This window comes from Psittacula echo (assembly GCF_963264785.1).
Source record: "Psittacula echo genome assembly, chromosome: 1".
Taxonomy (NCBI): Eukaryota; Metazoa; Chordata; class Aves; order Psittaciformes; family Psittacidae; genus Psittacula; species Psittacula echo.
In genome coordinates this window covers 16,214,405-16,228,807 of record NC_137735.1, presented here as the reverse complement: position 1 = coordinate 16,228,807, position 14,403 = coordinate 16,214,405, and the positions used below count along the sequence as shown (strand labels likewise).

The window sequence follows — 14,403 nt, the reverse complement described above, 5'->3', positions numbered from 1 at the left end:
GCCCAGGGGGGTTGTGGAGTCTCCTTCTCTGGAGACATTCAAAACCCGCCTGGACACATTCCTGTGTAACCTTATCTAGGTGTTCCTGCTCTGGCAGGGGGATTGGACTAGATGATCTTTTGAGGTCTCTTCCAATCTGTAGCATCCTGTGATACTGTGATGTCTGAAATACTGCAACTGTCAAATTGAGTCCAGCATTGAGTGAGTTTCTTTGTTTGTTTTAAAGGCAGACAACAAGCAACACAGAGACCATGAGGATCAAAAGCTTTGGACTTCTTTGTGTGCTGATTCTGGTCTCCCAGATGCTACTGACCAACTGTGAAAGAGAGAAGGAAACTAAAAAGAGAAGACAAGGCATAGAAGACGGTGGAAAAAAACGAACTGAATCTAACCAAGAGAATGAAAAAGAGCGAAAATCAAGAGGAGGGAAATCATCTCCTAAAGGCAAGTTTAAAACCAAAGAAAATGCTGAATGCACCTGGGCAGTGACCCACGTGAATGCTCCTACTGTGCGTGTAGAATGCAATCATGGTGACAGTGAGTTCTGGTGCGAATTCTCTGGAGACCCTTCCACCTGTACACAGTATGCAGCAAACCAGAAATCCTATTGGAAACAAGTCTCTCGATCCCTAAGGAAGCAGAAGCAGATCTGCCAAGATCCCAAAACTGTCCTAAAATCCAAAGTATGTAGGAAAGGCCCACGAAGTGCTCATCTCAAGCTGACCCGCTCAAGCCTACTAACATCAGTGGGTCCTGCAAATGGGAACACAATGCATCACGCAAAAGAAGTTGTTCAGACTCCACCAGTGGTCTCTGTGACTGAAAAAAAGCTAGAACACAACCCTGAAGACTGTGTAGAAGACATAGATTATATTGATCAGAAAAAGGTGGCTGAGGAATACTGCCCAGAAGGCTTTCTTTCGTTTTGCAACTTTTTTATCACAATGGTGCAAGACAAAAAGTGCTGAACAAGTGCTGAGTTGTGGAAGCCTGGTCTCATATGAGTTACTGCAAACTACAGATTTTATTCTCATGTTATATAGTGTATATAAGAAAAAAATGAATATATTTTTCTGATTTTGTATATACACAAAGTTGAAGATGTTATAGATATTATTTGCACATAGATCACTACACAAGTGTTACCAATAGATGTTACATATGCTACCCACAAGTATACAAGTAACCTCCTTGCCCCTCTTTGAGCTGTGCTAGCCACAGTGATGAATTCAGTGCTATGCACTTCTTGGTTATGTACCATATTTTTGACTAAAAATTGTTAAGAAAAATAAACTTAAAAATATATTCAAGATATTCTCTCTCTCTCTGTTTAACTTGGTTTCTCTGTAAGTGCTAAGAAAGCTTTTGTCCAAGATTGATCTCTCACAGGATGTAGGCAAAGTGTTGCTTATAAAGCAGTTTTAAAAAGACTTCTGCAGCTTTGCGGACTTCAGCTTTCTCAGGCAGTGCAAGCAACATTTGCTAACGTTACTGTTAGTTTTTTGTCGTTGTGATAATGAAGGGCAGCAAGATTTCCAGATTTTTTCCATCATTTTAGAGAGCTTCAGCTTTCCAATGTCATCAAAGGATGTCAGAAAACTTTGCAAACTTTGGTTCTCTCTTTTCTCCTATAGTATGAAGCACATATTACTCATTTTCCGGCAGGTAAACAGAGCTGCAGAAATAAAATCACTCATATAGTTTGTATATAGGTCCAGGACCAGAACCCTTACTCAAGCAGCTAAAGCACTTGCGCTCAATATTGCCAGTATGTTCTTTGGAAATGCAGAACTCGGACATATTTTTATGTACAGACAACACTAATTAAATACTTTTCTATTCATTAAACTTCATCTGTATTTTTGAAAAGGATAAATCCAAACTCTACAAGAATAGAGATTTTAGAAAACATAAAGCTAACTAATGACAAATGACCTTTGCTAGTTTTTGAAACTCAAGCTGGAGGAAATGAAATACACAAGATGAGCTTTTCCAGTGGCTCTGGGCTAGGAAGGATGGTTTTCTACCACAGTGTTCCACTTGGAGAAATTTGAACTTTCATGAATTACAATTTCCCCGGGCATTTCTAGCAAATGAAACCAATAGTTCTGTTTCTGGAGAAAATATAGCCTGTTCCCTTTGTAATTATCTCATTGCTGGAATATTTGAGAGAATATCTTTTGGATGGGTAGTTATGAGTAACTCCCCTCCTGCCTCTTTTTTGCTTTTCCATCACTCTCACATGTACTCTTTATTTAAATGAGCATGTTTGGGGAGGGCATTTTAGTGTTACTCTGTCTTGTTGTTACAGCAATAAAGACCCTTGCCAATATTTAATATCATGTGGTATTTTCTTCGCAATGAGGAATTAACTTACCAAAAATGCTTAAATGTAGAAGGAAGTCCTCAATAAGAGAGGAAAGTGCCACCTAACACACAGCTTTTCTATTTTTTGCTTGTTAGTAGTGGTCAAGTCTTCTTATACAGGGTTAAAATGATTTTGGCAGAGTCAGAAAGAAGGCATGGCATCAGCTCAGGCATTAACCACAGTATTTTAAAGTGGACAGTATTTAGAAGGCTTTCATAAGTGCTTCATAGCATATTCATTTACATCATTTTGCTACTTACAATATTGTGATCTCTACCTAATGTCCTGAGCGTGGGATGCTGCTATTAGTCAGGCAAGCTGTGTTTGAGAAGGATTCAGCCTTCTTTTACCAAGTCAGAATGGCAAAAATGAAGCAGGTTCTTCATACTGAAGTTCCAGCCTCTGCACGTCCTGTGGAAATACAGGGCTGTGCAGACTAAATTCATTCCAGTGAAAAGGGGAATCAATACTGACTTCTGTGGAGGCTGCAAGACACAGCCATTCTGGTGCCAAGAAGGGTGGAAAATCACTTACCAGCTCCTTAATAATAAGGTAGATACATGAATGCTACAAGTGCAGGTGAGTTCCAGCTGCTGGACCCCTTGGGTGTTGGCCTACACCACTTCCCATTAGGAGTTCATTGTGATAAGAAAGTCAAAAGATGCAAAGGAGGAATTAGAAGCACACATTTGACTCAAGCAGTCATGCACTGCAGCAATTAGTTATGAATATATGGACACCAGTATAACAGTCCCAGATCACAATGAGGCCTGGTGTAAGCGGCCCAGTTGCTCCAGATGTTTTGGAAAATGTCCAGTCCTGAGTACTTTGTTTCCTGAAGCTGATCTGGCTGCTCTGAGTTGCCAGGAGGCATTGCTCTTCTGTGGCTGCCGTCCAGCCAGGCACAGCGAGCCAGTGACATATCCCAGAACAAATTCCAGCCTGGGATTCCAGAGCTGTGAGTTATATCTCTGAGTTCAGGACTGTCAGCGCTTGGACCCATGTGTTGGAGCTGCGTGCTCCTCTTCAGGGTTGCATTAGGTTTCTGCTGCATTGTTGTCTTGTTTTCTCTCAGGACTGACTTTTATCTTCACGTGTGGCTGTTTGCAGCAAGGAAACATGCTTCACCTCAACAGTTCCTGGGTGCCTTTCACCTGCGATGCATGCAATTGTGCCAGTATCCTACAGAACAGTGTGGAGCATCAGGAGAAAAAGGATATCTCTGTGCAGCTTTTCTCATCGGAAGGTGGGCTCATGTGAGAGTGTGGATCTCAAAACTGTCTCAGCCGAAGGGTGGGGTTTTTGATTTCCGTGGGTATGTTGTTTTGGCTGTTCTTCAGAAAGGCACATTTTGGAATAGCAGGGTCTGAGGAAAAAGTATCTGGAGTCTAATTTCATGCACAGCCTCTTCCATAATTGCAGAAACCACAAGTCAATGGTGAAGTGCATCCAAGTTCTCATTGCACTTACTAAGCCTTGTGTTTCAGTCCTATATCTACAGAGCAATCACTGGACAGAAGTTCCATACGAACCGCTTTCTTCAGGGCAGTTACAGGGTCAATTAGGTCAGTACAACTTTGGTGATTCTGGAGCCAAACTGGGTAGGATAAATAAAACATTTCCTGGCATTCTTCATTTTAGGAGCTATGGTCATTATGAAAAAGCCGAGCTCTATTCTGTGTCTCTTTTTCCCCAGTGCACCAGTTGTCATTGTGTCAGAACTTCATGTTTGAATAGCTTTGAATAAAGGTGGTAGTGACTTTTCTGATACCTTCGATAGCAGAGCAAGCAGGAACATAGTGAAGGACAACAATGAATGGTTTTAAATTATGTCTGTGCAGCCCAAGTCCTCTGTCCTACCATGCTGAATACTTAAGGATCTCAGCTTTCTTAGTGTCAACCTGAGATGGGGACAAGTCAGTCTCATTTCACACCTGGGGAAATGAAAAAATCAGTGGCTGAACCAGGAACCAAATAGAAATCTTCAGATTTGCTGCAGTCCCCTTCTCATACCCCTTGATTAGATCATTTTGCACAAGAACTACATGTAGTTTTTCTTGAAAATATCCTGCTAACTTCTATGTACTTTACAATTATTAGGAATATCTCTGGAAAAAAAGTATCTCGCTTTCTAGGGAATGCAGTTTGTTTCTTCAGACATGACAATACAATGGGTGTTGTAATTTGAATATTTATTTGGAAAGAAGAATAGGGCTTTTGAAGATAGGAAACTTGGTCTAGCTTCAGAGATAAGGAAGTTTCAGAGAGTTTCCCTGCTCTTGTAGTATGGAATATTTGTACTTTTGGTACCTGCTTTAGACTATGAATGATCTTTTTAGGTGGACCTAACCCCCACAAACTCCCACAAATGCTCAAACTTTCACCAAAATTTGGAGAGTCAAAAAAAAAGGATTTTTTTTTTTTTTTAAGAGGAGAGAAAAATTTGGAATCTAAGAGCTCTTCCAAAGTTATCTTCTAATATATGACAGTCTTATCTAGAAAATTTTACATGTATCTTCCTGTTCACTCAAAAAGGGGGAGACGTTGATGCCAGGCAAACAGCTCTGGCGATGAAGTACTGAGTCTGTAACATTCCAGCACCTTTAACTTTAAAGCTTTTATTATTTTATGCAGTGTATTTTCTACTCATTTTCAGACACAATTTTGTTTGAATAAATTTCACTTCCTTTTGCAACCTCCTTTATTCATCTACCACTTCGGCATCAGTACAGATTGCATATCTAATCTCATTCATTGCATGACTACTTGTAGTAGAATAGAGAGCTGACTGACTCAACCTTTCAACTTGAGGAAGCTCCATGAGTGCTCCACCTTTCTTTTCTGCCCCAAGGGGACCAATGAGTATCTACCACCTGATATCACCTCACCTGAATTTGACCAATCATGGCTAAGACTGTGTGTTCAGACAACACATTTTACACTGCTGTGCTCAACCTATGTAGACATAGCTGAACCAGGATAATAAATTCCACTCCCCTTTCCACCTTTACCTTAGTTTTTTCAGATGCTGCCCTGAGCAAGGCAGCTCAGTACTTGCTGGTAGCTGCTGCTACCATGCCACCCATGCCTTTGCCTGGCTTTCATTCCATTTCAATGAATTACATTGTTTGTTTCTGTAGGCTATTTCCAAGAGTGATACCACACTGGGAATCGATCAAATGGAAAAAAACATCTTCAAGGATAGGAAATTCAGCAGGTTCCAGCTTGCAAAGGTTCCTTGCAATATAGTCACTAGCTGCAGCATGCATGGCTCCTGCCTGTTAGGACCACATATGGTATAACTAATCCTGTGGGTCTCAAGACTGCTGTTGGTACCCATGTCCTAACATCTTTGAGCTTCTTTCTGCTCCCTCCCTTGAAAGAGCAGCAGAACTTTGAACCTGGGCTGCAGTCATCACCTCTCTTTCAAAAGTCAGAAAGGAGAAAGCAAAGTGCATGAATCCTAGTAAGGTTAGAGCTACCAGGCACTGAATACCTAGAGGTTTTGAAGTGATATCCAGGTGCCTCACTTGCTCCTTCCATTGCCATTACCTCAGTGAGACAATGCAGGGTCACACATAAAGACTGGCCATGTCACAAGGCTTTTTATCTGTTGGTTTCTACTAGCAGAAAAGGATGTGTTAGGATCCTTATCTTTAACAAGGATACATGGAACAGACTTCTCCAGAAACATGTCACTATCCATGTAAAGTATGTGTTGTATTCAGCTACTTGAACTTCCAAAGTTGCTTATTGATCCCACTAGGAATAGCTGTTTTAAGACAAATAAGTGATAATGATAATAATAAGTGATAAATGGTAACTGGAAGAACCTCAAAGACTTGCCATCAAGTTGCTGCCTCCCATCAGTTGCTGCTTCAGCCACTGGTCCTACCAGGTCCTGTGTAGAAATGATACACTTAATTAACCTGAAGCTCCCAATGGACCATGGAAGTCTCACACTGATTTCCAAGCAACAGTCAGACACATCAAAGGGACTTTGTTGTATAACAAGAGCCTGCAACATGCTCAAAACTGTCTGCGAGTGTGCACATATAAGCACTCTGTGGTGCTTTGTGCGTGCCAAACATGAAGAGGCTTGTTCCAGTCAGTCAGAATGTTTGATGTTAAGATGAATCTTAAAATCCAGGATTTACAATATTATCTGTAGTAGGAATGTATTCTATACATTCATAATATGTGCAATAATTATATGTAATGAGTATGCTTGGATAATAGAATATTACTTAAATCATATGAGTTACCTTTACATCTGTTGCCTGAAGGAGATATGGTTTCTAGAGTCACTCTAGAGGTGGTGTGATTCCCAGAATAGCTGGGACTGCTTTCAGACTACTGCACAGCAGTCAGATCCCTACAGGTGCATATGTTATGGCAGCCTTCTTCCTTGTAAAAGGGTTTTCCAAAGGATGGCTGCAGTGGAAGTGATCAAAAATCATGTGGATGAGGTCCTTAGTTAAATGGTTCAGTGGGATATGTTGGACTCGATGACCTGAAAGGTCTTTTCCAACCTAGCTGATTCTGTGATTCTTCCCTGTAGTGCAAGTTTTCAGGGAATTTTGTGTCTTGCCTCTTTTTCCTGCAGGCATGAACGTAGTCTTTGCTCTATATGTGTGGCAGCCTATAGTCTTTAAACTGAAAGAGGGAGATTTAGATTAGATACTAGGAAGAAATTCTTCACTATGAGGGTGGTGAGGCCCTGGCACAGGTTGTCCAGAGAAGTTGTGGCTACCTCATCTGTGGCAGTGTTCAAGGCCAGGTTGGATGTGGCCTGGAACAACCTGGTCCAATGGAAGGTGTCCCTGTTCATGGCAAGGGGCTTGGAAGTAGATGATCTTTAATGTCCCTTCCAAACCAAACCGTTCTGTGATTCTATGGTTATGCAGAAAAAGGAAAAAAAAAAAAAAAATAGAGGCAAGACCTGTTTTAACAGAATAATTTTATTGCCAAAAGTAAAACAAAGACCTGTCATTGTATTAAAAAAGACTTCTCAGAACCTGAGGATGCAATTTTTCCTCATCTAGCTGGAGTATATTTCCAAGCAAAGTTCCAGTGGAGTTTCCCTTTTCAAAACCTGCTGATGTTTAGCTGGGTGCTTCTGCTATCTTGTATATTTTTTTTGTGACATTGCTCTTATCTTCAGGAGGATATTCAAGTACTAATTTGTTTTACAGGTCTTTGTGGCAATGGAAGAACAGAAGATGGAAGTAAACCAGGATCATTTCAGAAGCACATCACACAGGTTTATGTCTTCTTCCTCTGGAAGAACAGATGTAGTATGAGTCAGGGGCATATGAAAAAAAAACCCATACCAACCAAACCAAAATGAAACAAACCTCCTAAACCAGAATGGTATTAAAGCAGGTTTAGTGGTGTTTGGTGAATCATTACAAACTCATAAACTGGCAGGTGCTGTTTGCTTTTTGAGCCCTTTCCTTAAAAATTGTAGGTATTCTTTTTTTAATTATTATTTATTATTTTATACCTGGTATTGCAGCATTAATGTTACCTTAATGACTGAATTTAGACCTCTATTTGGAGCTGATGATACTGGGTCATGTCTGAATGGCTTGTTTGAATGTGCCCTCTGCTTCCTCCTGGCAAAAGTATAGCCAATATATCTGCTAGTATATTGGCTTCAGTCTTTGGAATCAAGACAAGATTTACTTAGAATGAAAACTAACTCACCTTCTTACCAAGCACCCGTCTTCATACCACCCTTTGATCTTTTGCCAAATGAATGTTGAATTTGGCATTTGAAAACTGTGTATTTTTATTCACTGAGAGGTCCCGTGTTTTCCTCCTCAGGTCCTCCCGTATTATTCAAGAACACTGCTCTCAGCGATATGTCTCTTTAATACTAATGGAGCTCCTCTGGACTTACTTAAGTACTACTAAGAAGTAAATTTGGCCTCTAGTTAGGATTAATTTTATTCTTTGAAATAGCTACAGTAATTTACTATCGACCCGTAAGTCAGAGGTGGTCAAGTAATTAACTGCTTGCAAATAGAATTAATTGAACAACTGAAAGCAGTCCCAAAGGAGAAAGTAGCACAAACAACATCTACCAACAGCTCTTTCTTTCTACACTCTCTTAGGTCATGTCTTTTAGGCCATGTCTTTTAGGCTTCTTCATGAATACAAGACACAACTGCTGCATACACTTCAGTGAATATGATCCCACCAGTACCTAGTGGATACGTATCTGACCTGATGGATATGGAAGTTCTTCAGTTTCCAGGAATATGTAGCTCAAGCCTGTTCATGGTGGCTGCCAGCATACTGAACAGTGCTTCTAAGTAATACACTTCTACTTTGATAATGAGGTATCAATTGATGATTGGTTTTGATCATATCTTTCTCTCTTATATTTGCCTGAAATACCTGGTTTGAGAGAACTGCTAGTCCATGTAGAACGTAATATTGAGTTCCTAATGTTGCCTTGTTAGATAGTTGTGTGACACAAGGAGTTTCTATCAGCTCTTCATCTCGACAGCCTGTAGAATTAATTGAGAATGGCATTTGTAGAGTCATCAGCTTTGTTCTGCCCAGATAAATAGCACACTGTTACCTTCCCTGGCAATATACATGTGAGGAAATTTTAGAGAAAGGTAGAGGCTCTGTCTTTAAGAATTAAAATAGTAAGATGAGAGGAGAAAAATAAAATGGGCATTGCTGCAGGAATGATAGAAACTTCTCTATTGCTCAAGTTTGGACAATGGGAACAGCTTAGGGGCTATGGGGGAGCAGAATGCAGACTCAACAGAACTGACCAATATCCTCTTTTTTATGTTTTCTAATTACTGAACTATAGCTTTTGAAAAGGTTGAAATCTCTTCTGGGTGTGACCCAACCAACAAAAAGATCAAAACCCTGCAAAGCGAATGAAGCCATCATCTGTCTGTAAGTGCCTCTGGCAGTTCTGAAGATAATTGCCTTTTGTGATTTCTGTACAGCTGGAACACGTTCTGCTACATATCACAGGAAGATTCACTTTCTTAGAACATGCTAAACAAAACCTAGCCACATTTCATACATATGCAGAATGCTGGCCAGGTGCTGTAATAAATCTTTCTTCTGCATTACTACTATTAATCAAAGTCATCAGGGAGCAAAAGAAATAACAGAATACCGAAGACTTCCATTCATATGGAGATAAATCCAGCTTTGTGCACGAAAACAAGAAAAGGCACAGCTCAATGAGTCATAAGACCTTCAGAATGAGCAACCTGATCTAGGACTTATAAAGTATTAATTTGGCTTCAGAATTTACTGATTTAGTGTTCATTTCTTGAGGTCACCACACAGTGGCACTTGGGAATACCACGATGCCAAGAGGCCAGGAGCTAGCACTTTCACTGTAACTTCAGATCAGTCTGTCTCAATGGCACATGTAAATCCTGGATGACTTCCACCTGCACCTACACTCTCCAAGAGCTCAGAATGTCAACACTTCCATTGGCTTCTCTCAGTGTTTATGAGGGTGTATGGCTGAATATAAGGATTATGAGCAATCATGAAGTGGGAATCTAACCAGTTTTTAGATTCTGGAAGAACTGATATGTAATGCAAAGCCAGTCTATAAACTTACTCCAACTCCCCTGTTGAAACTATCAGTCTAGTGGACAATTTATTACTGAATCAACTGAACAGTTTAATTTATAAGCAAAACAAATCAGCTTAAAATTCTGGGCATCTTAAAAATATTTTTGTTAGATTATATAAGCAGACACATGAACAGAAATGTATGGAAGAAGGCAGCTTAAAATTACATGCTTACATAAACCATATACACTATGTAAAATGGTTGTGTGCCTAAAAGGGTTGAAGTGTTCTCATTCTGCCTCGTTTTATGACTGGGACATCCAGTCACCATGGAGCATTACTCCAACTTTGGGCTGGTATCTTATTTTTAGTGATGATAGTTCTTAGGGGTGCCATTCCGTTGCAGCCCAGAGCTCACACTGATCATTGTGAGCAACAGTCTCATCCAGTGGCTGCTATTATGTTACAGTATCATTCATAATTTAAGTACAGAAAGAAACAGATTTCATTATTTGTAGTAACACTTGAAATATTTTCTTTGGGCATGTTCCCACTAGTTTAAATGTTCGTGTTACTGCAACCAGCTCAGATGAGTTACTGTTCATCATAGTCATCTCAGATTTCATCTACCAATTGCAGGCGAGCAAGAGACTACAACATATCTGTTGTTTGTTAGAAACATTTCTGAGGCTAGACAATCTTATGGTCCTATTTTCTCTCCGTTATTTGAAGTGATAACTATTTTCAAATGCCTCTGGTCCTCATAAGTCAATAAATAGGGTCTAAAACTTGACCTCTGAACTTGAAATGGCATAAGGAAATATATTTTCATGAAATCTGAGATCCTTTGGATTTGATCCTTCAGCTGATGAGTTAGAGGTAGCTGAATTATGCTTCAGAGCTTTCATGGAGGATGTGTAGTGCTCTTTTTACTGTGTGCCACTTCATGATACAGTACTAAAACACAAAACACACATACTGCTGGTGCACAGGAAACAACAAATAATGGGCACTGTCTGAGTAGTGCATGGCAGTGCAGACCATTCAGAGGCCTCAGGGGCTCCAGCTTGGAGGTACAAAAGAAACCTTCTTTGAACATCACTGTAGAAAAAGAATCACCCTTGCACCTCATGTGCCAAGTTGATTTATTGCACACTGGATGTGCATCTGTCTGGCAACAAGCAGCACATACGAACAACGCTTTCTTTGTTCTTCCAAAAAGTAGCTTGCTTCACTGAGATTTGAGGAAACCTTACACTGAGATGCTAGTATGCAGTGAAGTGTGTCTGATGAAGGCATCATTGCTGCTGAGCTGCCAGGGGAGATTCAGCTTGGAAAAACAGTTTGACAAATACCCTTTTCCACCCACAAGGAAATGCATGTGCCTCTTTTGTGATCAGCATCTCGAAATCAACGAGCAACAGGAGCAGCAAATGAAACAAGCTGTCAATCCTGGCCACCGTTGTGCACAAGCTTTTAAAATGCTCATGTAGTGACTTCAATTTTTTGTACAATTCACAAAGTTTTATGCCTTCTACATCCACATTTAAAGCACTCAAATCTGTACATTGCACTAAACAAATAAATTCCTGGGCCCCACTGTTGCTTTAGATTTCTAGGCTGTGCTGACTGCTGAGCAGGTCTGCAGCATCCATTCTGCCTTAGAGGCAAAACACAATGCTCCAAGGAAGCTCCCATAGAAGGAGGTGAGTTCCTTTCAGATGCCTTATAGCTGAACTTCACTTGTGCTTGCCACTGTAGGGAAGACACGAGTCGAGGTTAAATGCTGTCAGAATACTCCACAGTTATCACAAAGTTGTACATGTAAAAAATCAGCCTTTGCCTAGAATTTTGAAAGGATCAAGAACAATAATAATGAAACAGTAAGATCAAGTAATGGTACCTGCTGCTAGACATTTTGTTTAACGGCCAATCATAAGAAGACGTGGATCAAATGTGAATTGAAATATTCAAACAGTCTTGCCTAAGACTTCAGTTTAGTCAAAGGCCTACAATAATTCATTACGCATTCATTATATATCATCTCGTAATGAAGAAAGACGAAGTGCCTCAGGATATATGGGGGAGGTGTTTGCATATAATGTACTAACCAAATCTTTGCAGTGCTTAGTTACAGGCAGCAGTACAGAGTTCCATGATGAGGAAAGCTGTTGGCATTTCAGATCTGCAGCGGTCAGACTTGAGGCAAGAATAAGGTGGGAAATCATGACCAGCACCAGAGTAACAGTAATGGTCATGCTGAGCAGTGCTGCTGACAGCACGGGTTTAGCTCACCAGCAGCCCTGCACAGTCATTCTCAGCCACAAGGGCTATACGATGGTGGTGAATACCTTATTTGCTAGTAATAGAGCAGAAACCTGTTATAATAAATACTATGAAGACAGGGGAAAAGAGGAATGTGTTGCAGCTTGATGCTGATTTAGGTAAAAAAACTGTCAGAGCGATGTGTGTGGTCTTGCTTGAACCTCATCTCTTTTTTCATCAAGAAATGTTGTCCAGGATTTCAGGCATTTACCTAGGATTCAGGACATGTAGTAGTTTAAACAGAGCTGAAGGAAAACGGTACATGCATAGCATGTTCATAAATTCTGGACATACTGCTGTCATTCCACATTCTGTCTGCAACCAGACTCAAGTATGGTAGTTTTATTAGACAGAGAGGAAGTAAAAAGCCTGCAGCAGCTTTAGGAGTCTGTGCCACCAATGCTGATGTTATCAATGCTTCTTGGAATTTAACCACATGCTTTTGATGTGTGCTGTTGTCCAAGGTCCTATAGGTCACAGGCTGGATTCCTATTATTCCTGTGCTATTTCTACAACGACTTACCAAAACACATAACCCCACATCTTACAAACAGTATATTGTCCATAGGACCTGCTGATGTTGATCCTGTCTGCAGAAGATTAAAAAGCTAAAGCTGAAGCCGATGGGTCAAAATCCAGCATTGCTCAGCTTTCATTTCCATAGTGCTATTGCCAGAAACCTGCCAGGAAAGAGCCTTTACCTGAGGCTATCATGTGAATTTTACAGGCAGGAACATCCCAAGAAACAATGTTCTCTAAAGGGAACAGTTTGTTCTGTTTCAATTGGTAACAAGAACTGTAGTTTTGTTGAGGCCTGTGTTGAGACATTATATCTGTGACAGGGAAAATAATAATTACAATAATACAAGCTCTTTATATCTTTATTATGCTAGTCTGCCATCATAATTAGCAATGCATGCATATTACCAATAAATTTGTATTATTTCGTTCAAGCACTGAGTTTGGACTTAAATTCCTTGCATCTGCTGAGCATCACAAAAATGTGGGTGTTCGCAGTGCATTGCTGGGTGCTAAAGGGGGATGCAGTCAGAGAAGCTGGCTAGTCCTACTCTCCTCTGCAGCTTCAGCTTCAGTGTGCATGGTGAAGCCTTCTAGAGTTTGCATACTTTTGTCCAAGCACTGACCTTTTTTAATGCTTATGTATTCTTTGGGATAACCAAAAATCCTGACAATCACTACAGGAAGAAAAATTCACCCCTGGCAAGGATGCATTGTATTTCTTCACTCCTCCTCCAGCTTTTTCTTTCTGGGAAACGTTTGGTCTCCAGTGACATCTGTCCTATCCAGCCCCTGGGGAATGTTTTTTCCTGCGGCGGTTTCTGTTTTCCCTTCCTCTGGTCTGAGGTGCTCGAGCAGCCAAAGGAAACGGCTGATGCTCTCCTCTGGGGAGTCTTCCACTGCCTGCTCTGCTCTTTGAAATGTTGCCCATCATGGATTCTGGTACCCCATGAACCAGGCTGCTGGAGCACAGCCGTATCGTTAGGGGTGCTGCTTCATTCATGCATGTGGGGCTGGACTCTTTTCTGGGTGGACTCAGAACTGGGAACAAAGCAGCACAAAAGGCTGGGTTCTCTCTCTGTAATTATTACCTGGAATATTGCTGACAATACTAAGCAGAGTTTTAACCAAATTTGGATAATAATGATATTTTTATCTCTGGCTAGGGACATTTTCCAACAGTCTCTACCATGGGTTTATTGACTGGTAAGTGCCTCTTAGCTCATGGGCAGCCCAGGCACTTTCTAATTGCACTGTCATTAATATTTAGTACAACTCACCCACTGCTGGAAATAGTGCAGGAGGAGATATACGAATAATTTCCTATCCATTATTAATTTACTACATCGAGCCTTATCATGCTAAGTCTTAGCCAAAGTAACCTTTGCTGAGCTAATTGAACATAATGCTGATGAAAAGAGTGGCAATTTTAGAAATGCACACTGGTATATTTCTGCTGTGGGACTGTATCATTTTTGACACTGTAATTAAAAAGCAATTATTTCTGCACTGATGCGATTTGTCATGCTGTACATCCCCAGATCAAAATCAGTTGTCTCCCAATAAATTATCTCTGTGCCACTTACTTTAGGGCAATATTGTGACACTGTGAACGCACACAATTC

At 40.5% G+C, this 14,403-nt stretch overlaps 1 protein-coding gene across 1 annotated transcript; it reads left to right on the top strand.

Moving 5' to 3' along the window:
- Nucleotides 1-216: 216 nt before the first annotated feature.
- On the top strand, nucleotides 217-968 carry FGFBP1 (fibroblast growth factor binding protein 1; the record flags this gene model as incomplete). The annotated part of the gene is made up of 1 exon (XM_080638997.1): nucleotides 217-968. The coding sequence occupies exon 1, from the start codon at nucleotides 252-254 to the stop codon at nucleotides 966-968; it is 717 nt and encodes a 238-aa protein (XP_080495123.1). The 5' UTR covers nucleotides 217-251.
- Between the last annotated feature and the right edge of the window lie 13,435 nt (nucleotides 969-14,403).